The sequence below is a fragment of the Terrapene carolina genome, unplaced genomic scaffold (genome assembly GCF_002925995.2).
Source record: "Terrapene carolina triunguis isolate 2854851 unplaced genomic scaffold, T_m_triunguis-2.0 Scaffold174, whole genome shotgun sequence".
Classification (NCBI taxonomy): Eukaryota; Metazoa; Chordata; order Testudines; family Emydidae; genus Terrapene; species Terrapene triunguis.
Genome location: NW_020664525.1, coordinates 1,796,741 through 1,821,933, shown reverse-complemented (window position 1 = coordinate 1,821,933; position 25,193 = coordinate 1,796,741). Strand labels below are relative to the sequence as shown.

General features: G+C 43.0%; 1 protein-coding gene across 1 annotated transcript in view; it reads left to right on the top strand.

The window, feature by feature from the left end:
- Positions 1-25,193, top strand: part of LOC113406980 (dynein regulatory complex protein 11-like) — a 138,274-nt gene that overhangs the window by 94,858 nt on the left and 18,223 nt on the right. The window contains exons 12-15 of the mRNA XM_029912062.1: positions 7,402-7,463; positions 10,695-10,777; positions 14,162-14,269; positions 18,726-18,925. Of these exons, the coding sequence (XP_029767922.1) occupies positions 7,402-7,463; positions 10,695-10,777; positions 14,162-14,269; positions 18,726-18,925 (453 nt within the window). The remainder of the gene's footprint in view (positions 1-7,401; positions 7,464-10,694; positions 10,778-14,161; positions 14,270-18,725; positions 18,926-25,193) is intronic.

Below are 25,193 nucleotides of genomic sequence, written 5' to 3'. Positions count from 1 at the left end.
TCACTAGTCACTTTTGAAAATCTTGGTCTAATCATTCAAGTATCTGAATCGACTGACACACAAATGTGTGCATTTTGGTAAATATTATTTAAATGTATTCTGCTCACCATTGAAGAATTTAATGCAATTAAACCACATTTATTTAGGAAAAGGAAATAAGTTAGCGGCATAAATTACGTTAGTGTATTTGACCCATTAAAACGCAGCAAATATAGCAGTGCTGGAGTCCTACAAAAAGAAGGGCTGGAATGCAGGGCAGTGGGAGGCCCCAGAAGGAAGGCAATGGGGGAGCTGGGAGAGGTCCAAGTCCAGTGGAGCAGGAGATTGATTCCCTGCAGTTGTCCTGCCCCCACCTCTCCTAGCTCTGCCTGACTCCTGCTCCTAGGGTGACCAGATGTCCCGATTTTATAGGGACAGTCCCGATTTTGGGGTATTTTTCTTATATAGGCGCCTATTACCCCCCACCCCCGTCCCGATTTTTCACACTTGCTGTCTGGTCACCCTACCTGCTCCCCATGGGGGGTTCTGCTGTCTGGGCGGCCCTGATACTCGGCTCCCAACATCTCCCACCTCACTTCTGTGCTCCTTTGCCCACTCCTGGCTGTAGTGTCCCCAGCTCCTTCTGCTGACCCACTGTCCAGCACCCCGTTTGGGCCTGCCAATGGCACCTGATGGCCTGACATGCTGCAGCTGAGGAGGGAAAGGTGCTGCCTGGCCCAGACCCATGGGAAGTGCCAGAACACCATTCCAGCTCCTAAAAAAGTCCCAGAACAGCATTCGGAAGTGTTCTAGCACAACTTGAGTGCTGACATACACTGTTTACATCTAGTTTCACAGCATTACAGCGTGCAGAGAACTCCACACCTGCACGTTCCTTTGAATTGCGTGTGCACTTTTATTTTACCCAAGGATTTAAATTCCAAACAACATTTGTACAGCAGGTATTCAGCATTTCCAGATGGAATCAGCATTTCAATTTAAAACGCTAAAGGCAAATAGCAAACCCTAAGCTTGTGCTGAAGTTTCACTCTTGGAATTGTTTGTGCATGCCAATACCTTCATCCGCCGTACTTCTAGTTAGATCTCAGCCCTTTTAGAAATTTAGAATGCTCTTTGCACCTGACTAAAAAAATTACAAGGGCAAAAGCTAGATTGAGGCATCTCTGAAAATTGATATATGAATATTATATGGACCCAATTCAAACAATGTCAGTGTAATTTTGAAGAGAAGGAAGGCAATGCACAAAAATGCATGTGCAGTTACAGTGACTCAGCACACAAAATGGATAGTTGCATGCACACATGGCAGTGAAGACACCTCAGTTCTCATTTGTGTACACAATATCCCCCAGGTCATACACACTCAGTCACTGTAGTGAGGCATATGGACCTTAGACTGCGTTTTTGAGAATTTGGATTTGTGTAATGGGCATAGTGTAGACTAGGAGCAGTTAGGAAGCAGCTTGCCAACTCGCTGATGAAGAGTACTTAATTATTCAATAGTAATCCTTCTGTTTGATCAAGGGCCAGTGTTGGCAGACCCATCCAGTCCTTTCCCTAGAGGAGCCAGGGCCTCTGAAGCAGGTGATACAAACTAGGGAATGTTTGTAGATTTCACGGTGCCAGTGAAGACTAAGTGATGCCAGATGTAAAACAAATTTTTCCAGGGGGTTAACCTGCCTTGCAAACAGCATTCCCGAGACAACTACTATAGAGACAGACCCTTGTTTCTATGTCCAGTGACCAGTGGGAAGTTGGCAGTGAGTATAATGTCTGTCAAGCAGAATACTGAAAAGCAGAGTTCATATTCTTTTGTTGGGGCATGCTCCATTTTCGTGAGGCCGTATTTCTTGAGAATCCTTACTGCAGCTTTTCGAAAGATTTTTTTCTATTTGCTTTGCAACTACCATTCACAGCAAGCCCACAGACCTTAGTGCTATTCCTCTTTGGCCCTAGGGAATAGACACTAGGAACTGATGTGCAGGTCAAAAGCACCATTGCAGTCTATAGTATCACATTAGAATAAGTAGTCACAGGTAAAAAAAAAAAAGCTAAGAATTAGAAAAAGGAAAACTCTCAATCCATCAGGAAACACTCCTGACATACATCCTTCCCAGAATTCCCTTTTCTGAGGCAGCTCAGCTTTCCATGTGCTGAGATGCGTAAGCACCATTGAGATTGAACTCTTGGGAAGGCCATTGTAAGGAAACGGACTGTTTCTCACTGTAAAACTGTTTAGCTGAATATATATTTTTTTCCATTACAGCAAAGGTGCCCCTAAACATGACCTTGGATTTTAAAAGTTTGATTCTTTCAGCCATCCCATTAAAATCCAGAAGGAAGCTGTTAGCCCTCCTAGTTCACACAGTTTACCTCCAAGCAGAGCCTTGCCTTTGATTTCAGGACTTTTAAATACCATTTAGCATTTAAGAGAAAAATCAGCAAAAATCACTTACATTGCCCCAGAAGATAACAGGCTATTTTATCCCGTCTGTGGGGTTATACCAGGGTTTCATTTGGCCCAGTAGTTTTAGAAGGACCCTAAATATTCACCTGCTGCCTCACACCCAAAGGGCAGGCGGATTAGATTTTGGAATATTAGCCATTATGCTGTGATGAAAATACATCAGTCAGCCAGGCATGATGGGTAAGAAGCCAAATCACTTCTTATTCTGGGCCAGACCCAGATACCCTTACTCAGGCTAAACAGCACCTTACTCCATAAGCAGTCCCATGAAAGTATTTTATTACTGTTCAATATTTATACTAAAGTAATATCCAAAACCGCTCATCAGGATTGCGGGCCCCGTTGTACAAACACTGAAGAGAGATCGTTCCTGGGCCCCTGAAGGGCTTACAAGCTAGACACACCAACAGGCAGAGGGTAGGGATGAGATTGCAACATTCACGCAAATGAATCTTTTGAAGAATTGATCCAGCTTGGTAGTTAAATGGATTGAGGGTTTAGAGGTGGAAAAGAGGCATAGTCGTACCTTGTCACCTGTGCAGCCATGATGAGCAGACTAGGTTTGTAAGCAGCAGGGCAGAGGTGAGTGTTAAGGATGGATTTAAAGGAAGATACTGGCTGGAATTTGCCCCATGCATACGGGGCAGCATGGGAAAAGCCGTGGAGATGTTTGAGAGAAAAGCTGACTGGTGGATGGTGCAGGCTGGGAATGCTGGTAGAGAGAAGGCAAGAGTCAACATTATTAGGATTCTAATAGCCCCACCCTATGTAGCTGCCCTAGTAATCTGACAACCTTAACAAGGGTAAAATTTTCAGAAGCACCAAAGTGACTTCTTGAAAAATCCATGCTAAATAGACTTGAGGTGTGCCAGTCAAGCCCAGAAAAGAGGAGGTTGCAGTAATAATGAGGGTTTTGGCTGCATGGGCAGAAAAGAAAAGCAGGATTTTAGAGATACTGTGTAAGAAAAAGTGGCAAGATTTAGAAATTGCTTAGTAGTCATTGGGACTACCATGGAAGAAGGCGCTATTCAATGCGAATAAGGGCATCAGAATCTGGCCCTCTATACCAACATAGCGCACTTGCTGCATACACGAGTCCTGGCTTTGCCTTCTCCCCTTGGTTTTCTTATTTCATGGACATTTATGCCTCGTAAGTCATGTTCTCTAGGCATTGTTAGTCCATTCTTACCACTATTGTAAACATTTGTCACAAATTAATTGAGCAAAGATCGGGAAAAATGAGCACGAAACTACTGTAAACTTCCAGGAAAGAAAATGGCTCAGATTGTGTGTGCATGTGTTACTTGTATCATAGTTCTAATATAAAAGGGTTTCATAATTGATCTCTGACATAACACATTGGGTGGCAGCACACCACAGTAGCATTAGCCAGAAAGACAGGAGAGGTATCTAAGGGCTTGTCTACATTGCCTTGCAGTTCAGACTATAGGGGCGTGAACAGCAGTGCACACCAAAGTGTGGTCATCATGGGCATGAACTAAAAGGTTCATAGTTCCCATTAATGTAATCCTCCTTCAGACAGGACTACATCATACAAACTAGGAACCTTTCAGTTCGCACCGGCAGCATCTACACAAGGGAGTTACAGCACTTTGGGGTGCAGCCCTGTAGTCTGAACTGCGGGGCAGTGTAGACATAGCCTGAGGATACTCAGTGCTTAGGTACAGTGCTGTGAAGATACAGTTCCCTGCACTACTTACGGAAATGTGTAGTAGCACAAGGCCATTGCTGTATCATTTGCAATCTGTAGAGGAGATACATTAGCTGCTGTGATTAGTTTCAGAATCTGCTTCTATCATTTTAAAAAGTTGCCTTCTTCTCTAATGTCCCCTGAGAGTTAGTGTAGTATGACATAGTACAAATATGACGGTGAGCATGCTCCCATGCTGCCCTCCGTAAGAAGAAAAAGCTTCTTCACCTGCCATCTAGGGGCCAGTTGCAGTCCATGAAACACTTGCAAATGGTTGAGAGAGAGCTGGTTCCATGGTGATGCTCCCCTCTTTTCCAGGCCCTGAACTGCACTTAAAAGACAGCTAAAAAATATGCATGAAGTACTTTCTCCATACTACTTGTCCACATAAGCAATTGATGTACCTGCCACAGGTACATTGTACAATTGCAAATGAAGGGGAAGTGGTCAATGCAATTTTGACTTGGAGGGAAAGTGTCTACAAGACACTCTATTAAGATCTGCTCCACCTTGTGCTCTAGAATCCTGCTGCAAACGGATTCTGTATATGCTTACAGCAACACCTGAACTGCTCAAAACCCGTTTAGTGATCACACATTAAAGAAACAAGACCCTGTGCACACCCCACTTAGGAATGGAGATGAGGCACCATTAGATCAGCCAGAACTAAATGCAGTTTTATTATACAGTAGAGGATATGCAAGAAAGTGGAAAATAATCATGAATAAATGGGACACCTATAAAGTGGTTGGGGATGGAATAGACTGACACATTTAAAAGGTAAAATGAAATAGGTTTTCATAAGTGATTAACCTGTTTGCGTTTGCTATATAGTAAAAGCAGCTGTCAGTAAGGTATATTTTGTAGGAAAGCCACAGTTCTAAAATTCACATTTCCTCTTATCTCAGTGCTTGCCATATTTCCCAGAAACACTGATGTCAATTAGGAAAACACATTTTTTTCCATATAACAATTTTTTTTTAAGCTTTTGAGTTAGTTTACTGGTGAAAATGCCCTGAAGAAATTACCAGTTGGCCAATAAATTCAGCATATGTTCAGTGTCTTTATAAAGAAAAAATCATCTTGTCTTCCCAATAAGTCCCCATGATGTTATAATTTCTTCCAGCTTCCTAAAAAATATAAAGAAACAATGCTAGAGAAGCACTGGCAATAACCTGCTAGAGCTGAGGTGGGCAAACTATGGCCCGTGGGCCACATCCCGCCCGCGGGACCATCCTTCCCGGCCCTTGAGCTCCTGGCTGGGGAGGCTAGCCCCTGGCCCCTCCCCTGCTGTCCCCCCGCCCCCGCAGCCTCAGCTTGCCATGCCAGCGCTCTGGGCGGCGGGGCTGTGAGCTCCTGCCGGGCAGCGCGGCAGCGAGAGCCGCCGGCCTGCCCCGGTGCTCTAGACTGCGCAGCGGCGCGGCTGGCTCCAGCCGGGCGGCGCAGCTGCCAGTCCTGGTGCTCTGAGCGGCATGGTAAGGGGGCAGGGAGTGGGGGGATTGGATAAGGGGCAGGGGGTTCTGGGGGGCAGTCAGCGGACAGGGAGCGGTTGTATAGGCGTGGGAGTCCCAGGGGGCGGCGGTGTGGATAGGGATCTGGGCAATCATTGGACAGGGAACAGGGGGTGTTGGATAGGGGGTGGGGTCCCAGAGGGGGCGGTTAGGGGCGGGGGGGGCCAGGAGGGAGCAGTCAGGGGACAAGAAGCAGGGGGGTTGGATGGGTCGGGGGTTCTGAGGGGGGTAGTCAGAGGGCGGGAAGTGGGAGGGGGCAGATAGGGGGCGGGGGCTAGGCTGTTTGGGGAGGCACAGCCTTCCCTACCCAGCCCTCCATACAGTTTCGGAACCCCGATGTGGCCCTCAGGCCAAAAAGTGTGCCCACCCCTGCACTAGAGCCAGTATCTCTGCAATCTCCCAATTGCTACTATAGTGTGAAACATACTTTTCTGACACCATCACTAAAGATGTTTGTGTAATGTAGAACATGTTCCTTGTCCTGTAAACCACCCCACACTGCTCGGACTATTTACATAAAGAAGTCTGTGGTATACTTCTGCATATTTGGACATGTTTGTATTATTCTAATACAGGTCCATTAAAAATATTAGCTTTCTCCAATTGTCTCTTATCTATATAGCTCTGGGTTTGTCTAGATTATTTACATTGTATTATGAACAGTAACAGATGATATAAGCAGTAGATTGTCTAAAGTATGATCCGGTCTTTGGAAAGTTATAATTGATTCATTTCTAATCATTGCTGATTTACTCCGGGAACAATAGCATTTTCCAGATAGGATTTTTTTTTAAAATGTGCAACCCCTGGAGCACTGCATAAGGGTTTGTGAATAATTCAATAAAATAATAAATAAATGCATGAGTAGGAGGTTATAAAGTCTCTTCTTCCCAAGGGTTGAGGAAACTAATCGTTTAAGCTCATGCCTGGCTTTAAATGTGTGGAGTCGTCTCATTGACCTCAACATGACTAATCACATTAGCTCATGCTTAAGTGCTTTGCTGGACTGGGCCTACTACACCAAGCTCTAACTCCACTGTGTGTTACACACATGGATTAACCAAGCGCTGTCCTTAGTTAATTGTTGTGTTGAAATCCACAAGTATATTTGTGTCTAGTGACTTCTAATGACTATGGAGAGTGCTAGCATATGTGATTCCCACACTTGTGTTGATTTGTTTTCCATGGGGTTTTGCAATGTGTGAGGAAGCCATTTGTACAATATGTAGCCTTCTCATAATGCTTCAGTTACTGTGGAGAAAATCCCAAGAGAAGACCTGCTCTAGTTATCCTGACCTCATGCTACTTCTTCCCTGAGGCATTACAAAGAGCAGGTAGGAAGGAGATTAATGGTTAGGGCACTAGTCTGGGACTCAGGAGACTTGGATTCAATTCCTGGCTCAACCACAGCCATTCTCTGGGACCTTAGGCAAGTCACTTAGTCTCCCTTGTGCCTCAGTTTCTCATCTGTAAATGGGAATAGTAATTCCCTATCTCACAGAGTGCTGCAAGGATACAATCTATTCCTCAGGTACTATAGTGGTGAGGACCACGTAGAAGTACATAGATAGTGGAAAATACAAATGCTGAAATATTTAGGTTTATTAAAGTTGGATCAGCAACTTTTGGCCTTCATCTCAGTTCCAACAGCATTCAGTTCTACAGCCCTGCTACTTATGTCATTAATTGCTGTCTACATTTATGGTCCTCAGAAAAAGAAAAAAGGGAAGAAAAGTGGGAAGAAGAAAAAGGAGAAAGATTTGACTCCCGACAGGTAAAGAATGCACCTGTTCACTCTAAGAGTTACATAATGATGAAATTATGTATCCTTTATATTTGCCACACTGCCAAACCCTTTTCATTTTGTTTAATTACAAAAGGACAGTGTCAGAACTGGTAGGTTTACATTTCAACCTACCCATGCCAGCAGCCTCACACACATGAGGAACCCTACAATAAACAGAACCATTTTAATAACCGCTATAAATATCCACAGATGTCTAGAAAATAAAACAAACCCATCATGAATTTGCAAAATGTTCATTTTAGTCTCTGAAATATTTCAAAGAAAAATCAATTTCTGCGTTGTCAGTAAATGCCACATCGCCTCTTGACTGATAGGTTTGTAGTGCTACCCATTACAAGACAAATGCTGCTTTGATGGTATACATTGTACAGTAATGACCTGTGTGTGTTTCCCTTTAATTGTACTGTTTTCAGTAGTTTGTACAAGCCAAGGCCCTGATCCTGTAAAGACTTACACATGTACTTCAACAGCCAGACTTCATTGACACCAATAGGACTACTCAGTGCATAAACATAGCATGCGTGTAAGTCTTTGCAGGCTCTTGGGCCCAATTCTTTAATGAAGACCCTTTTACTGACCCTTTTACTTTTATTCCCCCAGCCCCTCACCAGCAGGTGCAGGAACACCTGGCAGTCTCAGATGTCTACAGATTTTCCATCCAATTTAAAGTCCCTGAGAAGAGAGGCTGTAGCCAGCTCTAGTGAAATACCACAATAAAGCAGCCTTTGTTTCTCATGTAAAAAGTACATGTCATAGATCAGTCGTATTTCTTGTCTGACCAACATAAATTCTTGAGGGCACCTTACAATTTGTTAAATATTTCTGTTCTGAGGGCAGAGTTTATTTTACTTGAGGGGTTCGAGCGAATTCCATGTTTTAACACCTGCATTTTCAACATTCACATAATACATCTACTGATAATCTGCCCATTTTTCTCTTGTACGTAGAATACAAACCTATGCTGAGTTATCACAACTAGCACTAATTTATCTAGTAGCAGCGTGGAACAGGGACAGATGGCGCTCCTAGGGCAGCAGGACGCAAGAGCACTGTAGAGACAAGTATGCTCAGCACGTGGTGGAAAGAAGTGCCTTGCAGTGTGCTCCAATCCCATTCACTTGTATAGGATTTGGCACCACTGGGCCCTTTGGGCACTACTGCAATACAATCGATCAAGAAGGGGGTCTTATTTTGGTTTCAAATGTAAAAATCTCTTAAGCCAAATAAGTAAGTGTTGAAGAAATATTTCATGGAAGTGTATGGAAGATGACCTCTCATACCATATAACAGCTCCAGGGTCTATCAAGTAAATGCATATGCACTTTTACATATATAAACATACACTTATACAGCTGTAATGCTGATGCCTCTGGGTGGGTCAGCAGCATCAAGGATTGAATTTGGGACCTCTGGATCTTAATGCATGAGGCTCTACTGCCTGAACTAAAACACCCAACTCTCTTAGCCAAGGCTGTAGCAAGCACAATCAACCTCTACTTGACCTACCCACCTTTAGAGGGAGACAGAGTGCCACACCAAACAGGCATGGCTTACTCAGAAACTATGTAATTATTATAATACTGTGCTATTAGTGACTATTATTTTAATACTATAATATATGCTTTGTAGTAGCTAGCTTGTTGTGGTAGTTTCTTTGGCCTTTAAGTTTCACACGTTGCTCGTGCCTGCTGTTCAGGAGAAGGGGTAACATTTCAGAAATAGCCAAGAGGGGCTCATGTCTATCTTTGTGTGTTGTTACATGGTAGAGAAACACAGGAGCTTCAATCAATAGAAGGGACTGCGCATAACACACTTCCACATGGAGGAGACGCAGTTCATGCATCATTAAATTTGCACATTTAAAATAATAAAGCAGGAAATGCAGAAGTTATGGCTCTTACAGCAGTGCTATCTTGTCCACGTTATACCTGCTGTACATTTTGTGATATACACCTAACATAAAAATCATCACGTTATACATTCAGCTATGAAAACAAGAACCAGACTGGCAGCGTTAATGTTGTAGGCACATTAAATTTTGCATTTCCTTATTACTGCTTATGTATAAATTATGCACTGTGTGGACATAAGAATTTTTAAATGAAATGTCTATTGGAAAACACACGAGACATGAAATTAAAGGTATATTAATTTTATTGGCCAACTGATACCTATTATTAAATATTTATATTCTTTTAGTAGGACTGGTAACCAAAATTATTAGAGGCATGGAAAGACTTCCTTAGGAGACACTGAACAGATTGGAACTGTTTAGCTTGAAGACGAGATGAATAAGAGATGATGTTGGTATACAAAATAATGAAAGATCTAAAGAAGGTCAAGTTAGGCATTCTTATTTACCCTCAAAATATAAGATGATGACCTTCAATAAAAATGGAAGGCAATATACTTATACAGTGTGCAAAGAATTATTTCCTCAAAGCAATTTTAATTAGTCTGTAGATCTCATTGCCACAAAATATCATTGAGGCCGAGAGTTTAGCAGGATACCAAAAAAAGAGAGAGAAAAAAATTCAAGGGTATAAATCCTCATTTTTTAGGTCAAAAGACACCCACAAATTGACAGGAGATAGGAAGAAACTTCCTCAAGGAGCATGTTATTCCATAATTGTCCACTGCATGATTTTTCTCACCTGCCTCTACAACATTTGGCTCTGGCCCCCATCAGGGAGAATACCAAACTAGGTGGACCATTGGTTGATCCAGTATAATAAAGTATGTGATGTTCTTAAAGGAGTGGAAATTGGTCTATTGAAAACAGATTAAATTCCAGGAAAATTAATGAATTACTAATTGCGGAAGCATAATGTTATGTGCTGTTATTAGGATTTTAAAAGAATTTCTCAGTAATTGATATTAATGAATGATTACAACAGGAGTCAGTGATCTTCATCACCTGGAAACAAGTAGTCATGACTGCTATAAGAAATCATGTGGTATATAAGGAAATAAAAGTGTAGGACTATTACTTAACGGGGAAGAGAACAAATAACAGATGAGACAGAAAAGTCAATAATGATTAAATATTGACAGCGATAATCAATTTTACCTCCCAGTAAAAAATTACATATTATAAAGCTAAAGATGTGTAAATGTTCCATTTAGTTTTGTTACTGACAGATTAGACTGTTTTTGCAGACCTCTAGAATTTTCTGAAATTATATATCTTGTCTGTAGGACCATTGATTCTCTGTACGAGGAACTAGTAGAAGGAGGATTACTAATAAAGCCCAAGACAGTGAAACTCTCTGATTATGTTGGTAATGTATACATTTTTAAATGTCTTACATATCAGAGCTAATATCTTGAATATTATGAGAACACTTCATCCATAGTGAACTCCAGTTACACTAGTTTGGCTGCTTATACAAGATGGATGAAATAGATTGAATGAAACAGCTGACCAAAAACTCAAGTCAGAATAAATTCAACCCTTTTTTTAAAATTTGAAATGTGAGTCTGTTTTCTGTATTTTTAAACATGTTTGCATGCCACTACTTCGTCATTCCTGAGTTTGCCAGGTGCCAGAAAGAGAAGTACCAAAATATTGCAAGAAGCTGCTCTCATGTTATTTACAGTCCAGACATAACCAAGATTTCAGGAAAACCTTTTCCTGGGAGATTTCCAGTTCAAAGATATTTGGACTTTGAGCATCCAAGTGTTTGTATGTTTTATCTAATGAAACATGCAAACCTTCCAAGGTTCACTAATCACCATGACCAGTCAAGTCAAGAATGAAATGAAGTACAGTTGCAGTTTCAATAAGATTCCGGGACAAGCGTCTAAAGTTAGGCACCCAAATCAAAAGAAGCCTGATTTTCAGAGGTGTTCAGTACCCACAATTTGTACTGTTGAAGTGCCTAGCTATGGAGGTAAGCACTTGCTTTATATACCCACCTTTGAAAATTCTGAATTTTAGGCTGTCACAAGTAGCTGTCAGATGTCAGTTACCATTCAAGCAGCTGCAGGCAATATTGGCAAGACAATGGAACCTGAGGGCATAGCGACCTTGTGTGTCCAAAATATTTTCCAGAAAATTAAATAGTCACCAATATTATACAGCCTCACATACACGGATAGAAAACCTCAAGGTAAAGCACCATAGAAAGATCTGAGTGCAGTGGGGCTAGTGTTCAGAGAAGAAATGCAATCTCACAGGTTGCACCGTGGCTTGATACGCTCTCTGATTGTTTTGGGCCATTCCCTAAAACTGAACAAGCTGCAATATATCAGGGGAAGAACCCACTAATTTAAAGGACCACAATTAAAGAGCTTGTCAGTACCTAGCACGTACAGTGCATCTGGCCAGTAATATGGTATAGATCTAAGCAGGAAAATCTGGAGTCTCTCATATCAGCTGCAAGTGCCATGTTTTTATAAACTGTTAAAAGCAGCATTTATTGCCAACAGAGTCCTTGGCCACTCTAGAGAATGAGCTGGTATTGGTATTCTAGTCACTGCATACTCATTAAAGAGCATAGAGTGCTGAGAGTAGTAATGGAAGCTTTTCATTATTATTGCACTCGCCCAACCACTACCAGCTGTCCTTCCCAAGGTCGTTTATGGCTGACAGACATTTCAATCACAGACACTTTGAAAGACCATCTTGGCCAACAGGATAGTTAGTGGCTGGTAACATTGTCGAATTTTGGAAAAATCAAAACATCCCCTCACAATTTTAATAAAACACTCAGCACCAAAACCTCAAGCGCACCAACTGGAGAGGTGGGTAGGGGGGCAATGATGGCTTTGAGCCATCTTTGTAATCCCTTGATCCTGAAGCTGTCAGGAGTCAGTTTGGCTCCTGTCATAGTTTAGGGTAGCCTCAGGGCTGCTCTAAGTTACATAAAAGCAGCACTGACCTACTAGGAGCCACTACACTGGGTGGGGGATCACTGTAATACAGAGTGCTCATAGCCAGCACATCCCCACACAGCCCCTACTCTGGGTAGGCAGGGGGGAGGCATAGAGCTGTCAAAGCCAGCCCTGCCCCAGCAGAAGATTCTCTCATGTTCAGGGAATTTCAGCTTTCCATTTAGGGCAGCTGTAAGTCCCACTTGCACTGCTAGAGTGATACAAATGGTACTTAGCATTTCCCAGGAGCGAGGCCTAAAATTTTTGGCTTGATATCAAATCAAAAGCAACATTTAAAGTTACAAGGTTAGAGTTATAGCCCATAGAGAAATAAATGCGTGCCCTTCAGCCCTGAGTCCTGAAATCCTAGAAAGGTTGCTCACTCACTCACGGTTCTGGGGGAGAAGACAAAGGGCAGAAGCCACACAGTGAGTAAAGGTACTGAAACGTCCATCCCTATGACAAACCGACATTGCTGAACTAATTTTCTTGGTGACCTTATCTAAATTAGTCAGAGACTATCCATCATGATTTATGGCCAGTTGCAATTAAACCCTTTGATGCCTTCTAATTAAATCTCTGAAGATTAATTTCTGGCTAGTTCTTTTGATTTCTCCTTAAATAAAAGATAAAACCTGAAATGAATTTTACCCTCAAAGGGGGAGGAGAGGCTATGCCAGTGCTTGTCCATCTCCTTGCCCAAACTATGACTGTATCTCTCAACTCTCTCTCATTTTATACCTAATTTTACATCTATCCCAGATAAGCTGGATGTTCTTCCTTCCTATTTGTAAGTTATCATCATCAAAATACAAAATAGTATTAGTTACAGAACATGTTATTTTATGCTAAAGAAATGAATCCTTCTGAAATGTATTTTTCCTGCACTATTAGTGTATGTCTGCACTGGAGCTGGAGGTGAAATTTCCAGCTTGCAGTGTAGTCTTAGCTTCACGAGTACAATCTTGTCTGAAACCCTAGGTATGTATTTGGTGCGGCTAGCCCATCCCATCGCTACACTGCTATTTTTTGCAAGCTAACATGCATCTACTCAAGCTGGAAGTTACCCCTCCAGATCCAGCATAGACATAGCCTTAATTTTCTTGCTTGTGGCCCATCCTTCTGGATCTTTGTCCCACTATGTCCTATATGTGATTACAGCTCTCTAACGAGATGAAGCAGGACTCTCGTTTTAGACTGCTTCAGTCTGCAGCAGTGCTAAGTTTAAATAAAAAAGGTGAAGTGTAATGCAAAAAACAAACATTGAACTGAACACAGACTGCTGTGCTGAGTGTCCCCACTAACTGAGATGTGGTGGGAATAATGAAGGCAGGCAACATTCAGAAAAAAAAATTAAGCAACCTTTTAAACAATATATTTTTCCCTCTTTGAAATCCCTTAGATATATCTTGGTTCATTGGTGATTCCAAAAATATGACATCTCAACTCCCCAAATTCTCTATTGATATGATTTATGGTGTCAGTAATGATTCTTTTGTGAACCACAAAGTTTCTTTAAAAGGTTATTTAAGACTTATTTCTCTGCTGCATGCCCTCCACAACCTGCTTAGTAGGGAGAGTCAGCACAGGAATGTTTGCTTAACTTCATTTTCCTTCTAGGCCTGTATTCCATGGCAACATTCCCCTACCTGAGTCCCTTTCCCATGGCAGAACTGGGTTTGCTGAGAGCATACAAAATTTGTATTCCGTGGTAGTTTTTCATTATTTGAATTATGCACTTTATAACAATACAGTGTCACATTTATTAAGCCCATGCTTCCTCCCTGCAGGCGAGTACAGCTATCTGGGGACTACGCTTCGTCAGGTAGATATAGAGCCAATGCCCTCTCTCACAGATGTCAGACAGCTAATAGCACTGTATGGAATATTGCCATTAGGTAAGAGCACAGCAAAAATTACTAAAGGGCAGAATATGATGGTTTGCTTCCTGCCAGTAACATACATTTTTACTAGCTTTGACAGTGCTTGATTGATTGTAGTCTAAAGCATTTTGCAGTATAATTGTTTTTCAATTAAGTGTTCTGAGTGAAGGCCATATCATTTTAATAGTGTATAAAAGAGCATGCACATGCTATTGTCAGGTATTGCATTTCTTTGCCATCTCTGTTTGCATTTTAACAGTTTGTGAATGGCAGCACATAAAGGAAATCACATGGGAAAGATAATAGCTAAAACAAGCTCCAGTGATTAAAATCAATCAAGTTAAGGGAAGGGCTAAGGTTGCAATTTACCTTTTACAAGCTGGCTAATGTTACTTGGCACCAAACAAGGTGAGCAGTTAAGGAATTAGTCTGAGTAGATTCCAGATAGCTGAAAGAGAGCACTTTTAAATGTCCTTGTACTTTTAAATGCCAGCCACTATTAATATGAAACAAGACTTAGTTGGGTTTTTTTAAAACATACTGTCTGCCCCAATATTTTTCTCAAGACTGACAGGATGACTGTAGGCCAACCATGGGGAATACAGGCACTTACTACATAAAGGGGCTTTGCATGTGCTATTTATAATTTTCTTTCATAATGTTTCCACTTTTGGGAGACCTCTGTCAGAGGACAGGCAAGTCCTCAGCCAGCCAACTCAGTCCTATGTAGCCTCATTCTCTGCCACTCAGTCCACTTGTTCCACCTCAGGCCAGAATGTCCCTGGCTCGTTTTAGGGCTGGTCTACACCCAGCCGCTAGTTCGGCGGCTGGGGATCGAAGTTCCGGGTTCGACTTATCGCGTCTGGTCTGGACGCGATAAGTCGAACCAGGAAGTGCTCGCCGTCGACTGCGGTACTCCAGCTCAGCGAGAGGAGTACCGCGGAGTCGACGGGGAGCCTGCCTGCCGCGTGTGGACCGCGTCTGAACCGCGGTAAGTTCGAACTAAGGTATGTCGAATTCAGCTACGTTATTAACGTAGCTGAATTTGCGTACCTTAGTTCGAATTGGGGGGTTAGTGTGGACCAGGCCTTAGTGTTGGGATGGAGGGGAGCAGGGAGCCTTCTCTTCCCTTCCCCTCCCCTCCCTTGTGTGTGCCTTTAATAAAGACCAGGGACAAATGCAATCCTTGCGCTCAGGCTGCTCTCGCTGTACACACTGGAACACACTGTGTGCATTCCATGGTGCCAGCCCCCTCTGCACGGGCACACAGGGTGGGCAGAGTGCACCAAGGGGAGCAGGCTGCACCATACAGAAGACTCTTCCCACCCTACAACAATGGGAATTTGGAAAGGAGGGAGCGAGAGCTTTCCCTCAAAGGGCTTGTCCTTCCGTAGCAAGTTAGATTGTATTAGTTAATTTGACTCCTCAAGGCTGAGTTCCAACATTACGTTAAATGGAACTTTGCAGTCAGCATAGACAGGGACCTTCATTTTAAGACCACGTCAGCTGGTCATTGGTTAACTCTACTAGACCCATAGGTTTAAGATAAACATGACATCCCTGTCTACACTGCAAGGTCATGTTTTAACCTAATTTTCTAGGATAATCAAGCCCAAAGACTGCTCCTGCCAAGGTAAGAGGGGCCCATAAACCTCCTCCCATTAATTGGAGAGAAACTGTGAAAGAGGAAAAATACCCTCAACCAGTAAAAGTATAGACTGTACTTGTAATAGCAAATGTATGTTATATTATATATATATATATTTTGCCTGAAGCCAAAAAGTCTCAGGAATTATTTCACCTTTGGGTGGTATTTAATGGATGACATTTTACTTAACTGGCCTCAGAACTACCGTAGTTAATCATTGTGTATATAGATATAGAGAGAGAGAGAGAGAGAGAGAAAGCTTTCCCAAAAATATTCACCTGATAGAGAAAATTTCAGCCCAAAAGGAATCAGAAAATTATAAGCAGTTGAAAGGAGACTTTTTAATGGAAGTTACATTTCTCTAGAGGGGTTTCTATTGCTCCATTATAATCAATGTATAATAGTAATAAATTGGTATGAAATGACCAAAAATATTCATATAACTTGAGAGGTTGGTAACTTCACTGCATGGTTCATGGTGCTGGAATAAAGGCTTACGATGGCATTCATCTTAATACTTTGTTCACTGTAATTTATTTGGCTACTTTAAGTCATTAACACATTGATGGATGGGTTTGTTTTCACTTTTAATAGCATTGTTAGCTAAACAGTCGCCCCTCCTTCTGTAGTGGTTGTAGGAGTTGGAGTTTCTCTTGCTCTCAGTACCTGGAATAGAACTTTTCCAGAACTGGCAAAGCTCCCGCAAGGGGGTTTTAACCTTCTGGACTTTTTCCCCCTACCAATTAGCTGGCAGACAGAAAGTTTGAAAACCCTCAGCATGTGATGAGAGGCAGAACTGTTCAAGTTACTTTGGAGTGGTAATCTCTACATCAAGATAAGGGCATGTTTTTATGTGGCGAGTAAAAGGCACTGATTTTATTGGACCATCAAGGGAGAGGCAATTTATATGTTTGCAGTTAAGTTTACTGTCTACTGTCCAAATTCTATTATGAGGGATGCTGACCATAAGATACTAAATATTTTTGTGGCTTTGTCCATGACAGCACAGATGCTGGGTCCTGCCTCCTCACTGACAGGCATAATGGCAACTAGCATTCAGCATTTACCAACTCTCTACGCCTCCTTTCTCCAATCCCTCCCTCACTAAGAGCAATGAGCAATGCAGAGGAAGATAACCTCTGTTCCATCGCATCTTGTACCATCTGGCTCTCAATGAGGGAAGAAATCTCACCTGCACCTCTTGCAGCAGCACTTTCTCATTGGAGCATTAAGCACTTTTTCCTTCTCTCGCTGAGGAAATCGCCGATCAGTCAGTGGAGCAAAGCAGTAGCTGAAACAATGTCCAGAAGTGCAGCAGAAAACAGCTGCTCAGCTTGCTTAGAAGGGAGAGAAGCTCACCTCGAGTAGAGATTCTCCTCAAAGAAGTGTCTGGGGTGGCTACCAGCCTTTGAAATTGGAATCTGTGAAAGAGTCAGAGGTGCTTGGCCCTTCCTTTTCATTACCTCAGGCTCCCTCTTTTCAGTCAGGCTTCTGTCTCTCCTCCTCCCTCTCTAGGGTGGCTTTCCATAGGATGCCACTATACAAAACCCAATTTGTGCAGTCACAGCCAGAGCCACAAAAAAGCGTGTGACGTTGCCCCTTCCCTGCTAAATTGCTTTCTGTGGCTCTGTTAGGACAGTGCAGACACCATCCCCATTTGGCTTTCCAAGCCCAGGCTTCAACAATACTCACTGATCCAACTATCAAGGTAGAACAGGCAACCTCATTTCTTTCAGATCAGAAGAGCTTAAACTGGAGAAGCAAAGGAGAGAGCCGTAGAGAGCAGTGAAATCTTGGATGGTGATTGGTCATCATCCTCCCTGTCAGAGCAAGTGAAGAGGAGGAACCCAGCATCTGCACTGTCTCAACCAAAAAAAGCAGAGAACAGAAAGCAGATTAGCCACTAAATGGGTATATGCCATGCCTCTACTCATAAATGAAGTAGCAGAGTTCTAGATAGGGCTTAATCTTTCCGTGTTGGAGAATGACATGACTTAACACGCACAGCAATCCCACTCCCGGGTGCTGTCATTGCCCAGCTCAGTCAGCTACATTCCATTCCTACAATCAAGGGATCAGACTCTCCCACACTTACTAAAAGCAGAAATATATAAAGAGAAAAATTTCCAAAAAAAGGGTAGCGAGAGAAGAAAGGGGCAAAAGAAAGACGGGTGACATCTGGTTTTAAATTACAGACGATCGCTCATCAGGAAAATACTCCAATTAGTTTGTTTTCTTATGGAAGTTGGAAAGTGTCATTTTTGGCGCAGATAACAGATTCTGCTATTGTAACATATGACAGGAATTTCCTCCCCTTTCCAATTATGAAGTGGGGAACAGCTCTGAGGTAGAATGTTTGTCTCCTCTTTTAAATTAGACCACAGGTATACCTACAACCATACATCTGCCTGACAGCCAACAGGCAGTCAGTTAACAGTTCGGTGTAATTGAAGGCAGATGTGTACTGTGCATAGTGTCAGGCTTGTCTTCTGCATGTAACTATGTGTCTCATTTTCATTTCATTTCATTTCAATGCCCATATCCAATATTAAGCAAAGTGAAACGCTGGCCCTGGACCTGAGAAGAATTTTGCTGAAAGTCACAATTAAAAGAAGTTCAGTACTATTGGTTTTCCTGCCACGAACAAAGGCTAACATATTCTACAGCTGTAAAGTGAATTCTACACCACTTGCTCTACGTTAGTGAGATGAAGAGTTCACATTATGAAATATTTATCAGGAAGAAAAACTGAAGAATCATTCACCATTACATTTATGGCAGACGTAAATGAAAGCAATAATAGTGCCTTATTACTTTTTATAGGTTCTCAAGCAGTACATGAGAAGGCTCCTTTGGTGAAAGCCCTGTTGCTAGCTGGGCCCACAGGAGTAGGAAAGAAAATGCTGGTGCATGCCCTCTGCACAGAAACAGGAGCCAATCTCTTCAACTTGTCTGCCTCTAACATTGCTGGGAAATACCCAGGCAAGAGTGGTCTGCAAATGATGCTCCACATGGTGTTCAAGGTACTGTATTTTTTGACAGCTGATTCTCACTAGTCTGTTGTGTGCTTTTTTATTTCTTCTCTTAAAACTCCTGTGGAATCATATCCTACTTTCTTTTAAATAAGTTCCACTTTTCAAATACTGGGCTCAATCCAGGGGCAACTGGGTGATATTAGATGGCTTGCATTTTATATTAGGTCCAACTAGGAGATCCAGTGGTCCCTTCTGGCCTTAAAATCCATGAATCTATAATAGGTAAGAGTGTATGATGCCCTTGAAATGTCCACATTTCATTCCACTTCCCCTTGTGGATGATAAATCACCTTATGCCCATTTTCTCAACTTCAAAGAGTAGATCTTCAACAAGCCAGTTGCTCTGGGTTTAAAATAAAGCCAAGAACCAGAGTCAGAGTACACCAAAAAGGTGGCACAACTGTCCAAGGTCAAAACAAATCACATCCCAGATTTGAAACTCCCTTATGGCTTTCAAATTTCCTTAAAACAATGTTCTGACAACCAATACGTTCACCACTGTGGAGGATTTAATGCCCCAAGGGAAATCACTTGGTGTAAGAAGGTTTTTCCATGTCACCACTTGAATGATCTTTGAATTACCTTGAGTATGAAAAGCATTATATAAAACAAAATTTTGTTCTGTGTTTCTGTTTCCTTCAATCAGGAATATTTATTTGAGATGCAACATGTAGTCAAATAATGCTAGCTATTGTTGGGTGTATATTTCTTGCACAGGAGTCACTACGAGTGGCTCTCTGCTACACAGCTGTCTGGTTAGCTGTAGTCGTCATTTTGAAAAAAGGAATTCTAGCTTAGAATTACAGGAACAAAAATGTAAGATAATATATGATGGGCTTGGAAATGAAACCATGTATATTAATTATGAACATATCCAGAACCCTTACTTATGGACATAGTCAGGGCCCAATTTCTTCCTTATTCCATGATCTTCACATTTCTGATGAGAAAGGGTGTAGGACTACAGTCCGAGGAGGAATCCTTTAAAATTGAGACAAAAAAACAAATAAGATCTCTCTTTCCCAGTGACAGAATCCCCAGAAGAGATTATGGATTCAGAATCCTTTTCTCCAGGAAGGAAACAATCATAGAATCATAAAAGATTAGGGTTGAAAGATACCTCAGGAGGTCATCTAATCCAACCCCCTGCTCAAAGCAGGACCAACCCCAATTAAATCATCCCAGCCAGGACTTTGTCAAGCCAGGCCTTAAAAACCTCTAAGGATGGAGATTCCACCACCTCCCTAGGTAACCCATTCCAGTGCTTCACCACCCTCCTAGTGAAATAGTTTTTCCTAATATCCAACCTAAACCTTCCCCACTGCAACTTGAGACCATTGCTCCTTGTTCTGTCATCTGCCACCATTGAGAACAGTCTAGATCCATCCTGTTTGGAACCCCCCTTCAGGTAGTTGAAGACTGCTATCAAATCCCCCTTCACTCTTCTCTTCTGCAGACTAAATAAACGCAGTTCCCTCAGCCTCTCCTCATAAGTCATGTGCCCCAGACCCCTAATCATTTTTATTGCCCTCCGCTGGACTCTCTCCAATTTGTTCACATCCTTTCTGGGGCCCAAAACTGGACTCAATACTCCAGATGTGGCCTCACCAGTGCCGAATAGAGGGGAATAATCACTTCCCTCGATCTGCTGTCAATGCTCCTACCAATGCAGCCCAATATGCCGTTAGCCTTCTTGGCAACAAGGGCACACTGTTAACTCATATCCAGCTTCTCATCCACTGTAACCCCTAGGTCCTTTTCTGCAGAACTGCCGCTTAGCCAGTCGGTCCCCAGCCTGTAGCAGTGCATGGGATTCTTCCATCCTCAGTGCAGGACTCTGCACTTGTCCTTGTTCAACCTCATCAGATTTCTTTTAGCCCAATCCTCCAATTTGTCTAGGTCATTCTAGACCCCTATCCCTACCCTCCAGCATATCTACCTCTCCCCCCAGCTTAGTGTCATCCGCGAACTTGCTGCAGGTGCAATCCATCCCATCATCCAGATCATTAATGAAGATGTTGAACAAAACCAGCCCCAGGACCGACCCTTGGGGCACTCCACTTGATATCGGCTGCCAATTAGACATCGAGATGTTGATCACTACCCGTTGAACCCGACGATCTTGCCAGTTTTCTATCCACCATATAATCCATTCATCCAATCCATACTTCTTTAACTTGCTGGCAAGAATACTGTGGGAGACTGTATCGAAAGCTTGGCTGAAGTCAAGGTATATCACGTCCACCGCTTTCCCCATATCCACAGAGACAGTTATCTCATCATAGAAGGCAATCAGGTTGGTCAGGCATCAGTTGCCCTTGGTGAATCCATGTTGACTGTTTCTGATCACCTTCCTCACCTCCAAGTGCTTCAAAATGGATTCCTTGAGGACCTGCTCCATGATTTTTCCAGGGACTGAGGTGAGTCTGTAGTTCCCTGGATTCTCCTTCTTCCCATTTTTTTTTTAAAATGATGAGCACTATATTTGCCTTTTTCCAATCATCCGGGACCTCCCCCGATCGCCATGAGTTTTCAAAGATAATGGCCAATGACTCTGCAATCACATCAGCCAACTCCTTCAGCACCCTTGGATGCATTAGATCTGGTCCCATGGACTTGTATACATCCAGCTTTTCTAAACAGTCCTTAACCTGCTCTTTCACTAATGAGGGCTGCTCACCTCTTCCCCATATTGTGCTGCCCAGTGCAACCATCTGGGAGTTGACCTTGTCTGTGAAGACCAAGGCAAAAAGAGCATTGAGTACTTCAGCTTTTTCCACATCATCTGTCACTAGGTTGTCTCCCCCATTCAGTAAGGGTCCCACACTTTCCCTGACCTTCTTGTTGCTAACATACCTCTAGAAACCCTTCTTGTTACCCTTTGCATCCCTTGCTAGCTGCAACTCCCATTGTGCTTTGGCATTCCTGATTACAACCCTGCGTACTCGAGCAATATATTTATACTCCTCCCTAGTCATCTGTCCAAGTTTCCACTTCTTGTAAGCTTCCTTTTTGTGTTTAAGCTCACCAGAGATTTCTCCGTTAAACCAAGCTGGTTGCCTGCCATATTTGCTATTCTTTCTGCACACCAGGATGGTTTGTTCCTGCACCCTCAATAAGGCTTCTTTAAAATACAGCCAGCTCTCCTGGACTCCTTTCCCCCTCATATTAGCCTCCCAGGGAATCCTGCCCATCAGTACCCTAAAAGTCAAAGTCTGCTTTTCTGAAGACCAGGGTCCGTATTCTGCTGCTCTCCTTTCTTCCTTTTGTCAGGATCCTGAATTCAACCATCTCGTGGTCACTGCTGCCCAGGTTGCCACCCACTTCTACTTCCCCTGCCAATTCTTCCCTGTTTGTGAGCAGCAGGTCAAAAGGAGCATACCCCTAGTTGGTTCCTCCAGCACTTGCACCAGGAAGTTGTCCCCAACACACTCCAAAAACTTCCTGGATTGTCTGTGCACTGCTGTATTGCTCTCCCAGCAGATGTCAGGAGGATTGAAGTCCCCCAGAAGAACCAGGGCCTGTGATCTGGAAACTTCTGTTAGTTGTCCAAAGAAAGCCTTGTCTACCTCATTCTCCTGGTCTGGTGGTCTAAAGCAGATGCCCACCACATCACCCTTGTTGCTCTCACCTCTAAACTTAACCCAAAGACTCTCAACAGGCTTTTCTCCAGTTTCATACTGGAGCTCTAAGCAATCATATTGCTCTCTTATATACAGTGCAACTCCTCCACCTTTTCTCCCCTGCCTGTCCTTCCTGAACAGTTTATACCCATCCATGACAGTGCTCCAGTCATGTGAGTCACCCCACCTAGTCTCTGTTATTTCAATCACATCATAGTTCCTTGACTGCCAGGACTTCCAATTCTTCCTGCTTGTTTCCCAGGCTTCTTGCATTTGTGCACATGCACCTAAGATAACTAGCTGATTGCCCTACTTTCTCAGTATGGATCAGGAGGCCTTCCCTGTTGCACCCTCCTCCTTGTGTTTCCTCCCAGTATCCCACTTCCTCACTTACCTCGGGGCTTAGGTCACCATCCCCCAGCAAACCTAGTTTAAAGCCCTCCTCACTAGGTTAGCAAGCCTGCCTGCGAAGATGCTCTTTCCTCTCTTCGGTAGGTGGATTCCATCTCTTCCTAGCAATCCTTCTCCTCCTGTTGGGAGTGGTGGTCATGGAACCCCCATCCCTAGGACAATGCATCCCATACCTTCCGGTCGATGGGGTCTCCTTCTGATCTCTTCCCTCAGATGACTCTTCCAAACCATTCTCTGACATAATACCTGTGCAGAAAGCCTGAAAACAGTTTCTTACCTCTATCTGCATTGGGGGTACATGGGTTCTCCTCTTTCTTCTTCTGGAGGTCACATGCTGCCAATTTTCTTCCCTGTTCTGCACTGCCCTCTCTGATTCTTCAGCATGCTGTGCCTGCAGTACCAAACGCTGACTTCTATCCAGAAAAATCTTTATTTTCTCTGATGCAATGCAGGATTGATACTTGGGTCTCTAGTCCTTTAACCTTGTCTTCCAATATGGAGACCAGTTTGCACTTCGTAGAGACGAAGTCGCTTCTGTTCTCTGGGAGAAAGACAAACATGGCACATCCCGTGCAGGTCACAACAGCTGATCGCTCACTATCCATATTGTCTTCCTTCTAAGAGCCTCTTCAGATGTTGCATTTACTGCTCACAGAAGCCTGAAAGGCAAAAACACTCTGTGGGAACTTCCCCCAAGTGAACTCCCAGGCAAACTCCCTCTGTTTGCCTGTCCTCTGTTCGCCGCACACATTCACAACACATGAGGAGGGAAGCTTATTTGTTCCCACCAAAGGTTTCTTCCTCTCCATGATAGACTAGTATCTGAGCACTGCACGTATATGCACAGGTAACGTATCTGATCGCTGCAAGAGTATATGCACACTATAATTCTTGACATAAAAGACTTCTGTATATTGCAGCATACATGTGGCATTTATATTCACAGCTCTCTGAATTTCACTGTCTGACACATAATAGTTCACTTCGTTACATTTTTCTTTGTGTGTAGATTCACAGGTCTCAATAACAGATAGTTTCAATTATAAATTTTGCACGCAACAGCAACTGTTACCCTAGTCAGACTGGCATAGAAGGCATTTGTATTGACAAAGATACTTATTTATAGTGAGCCGAACAAAATAAAGATTGTGTACTTATAATTGTAAGTAAATTACAGGAAACATTGCAATAGTTATTTCTCATGTTATTATATGATCCATTACTAAACCATGAGATTTACTAAATATGGATTTATGGTGCCTAATGATGAAGGTGAAGTAACCTAGAACTCTTGATTACCAATCACTTCAACAAACAAAAGAGTTTTGGTAACTAAATTAAACTCTAGAGAGCATTAAATGACCATTAGGAAACTTTCTATCCATAATTGAACTGATGGCAGTCATTTCACGGGAGACACCTTAAGCAAGAGAACAACGTTGGAAAAAATGAGACTTTAATTTGTTTCAGATGCAAAAATCCAAATCCTTTTTTCATATAATTATTTTTGGGAGGGCTCTGTTGCAAGATACAAACCAGCTCTGACAAAAAAGGGACTCAAGTTATTAAAAATTGTCACTTTTAATGTAATTTAGAGGAAATGACCTAATTTACCTTAGTGGGAAAACACTGAAATTTCACTCTGTCTTTCCTGAAAAACATATGAGTGATTAATATTTAACAGCAAAATTACTAAAGGAAGCTGTGAGTGTCAAAAAAATAAGTACGCGTGTTCTCACAAAGAAGTCATATAGCACAGTGATCTGTTTCAGAGTATAGAGGAAGGGTCTCCATCTGATATTGTCCCAGTAGTGCCTGAAATGAATCTGATTCCTCACGTCAAGGGTGCTGGATCCTTCCCATAAGTGGGGAACCAGGGGTCCCACCCCCCTGAGGCCTCACAGCTGTCCACATGGCTCTTACCATGGCCAGGCTGCGGCTCTGAGGCCCTCCTCCCCATCTGGAGCCGGGTTGGGGATAGAGCCGCGTGGGCAGCTGTGGTGAGCCGGTGCGGAGTCACAGACAGCCAGGGGCTGCTCTCAGTGCCCCCCCTCTCTTCCCGCACCACGGGCAGGTGGAGGGTCTGCGAGTATGGCTCCCACAACTGCCCGTGTTCCCCTCCCCGGCCGGGCTCCATGCTGGCCTGGCCAGGGGGTGGGGCCTCAGAGGGAAGAGGAGGGGAAGGGGCTGGGGTCTGCCCCAGCAAAAAGCAGACCAGCCAT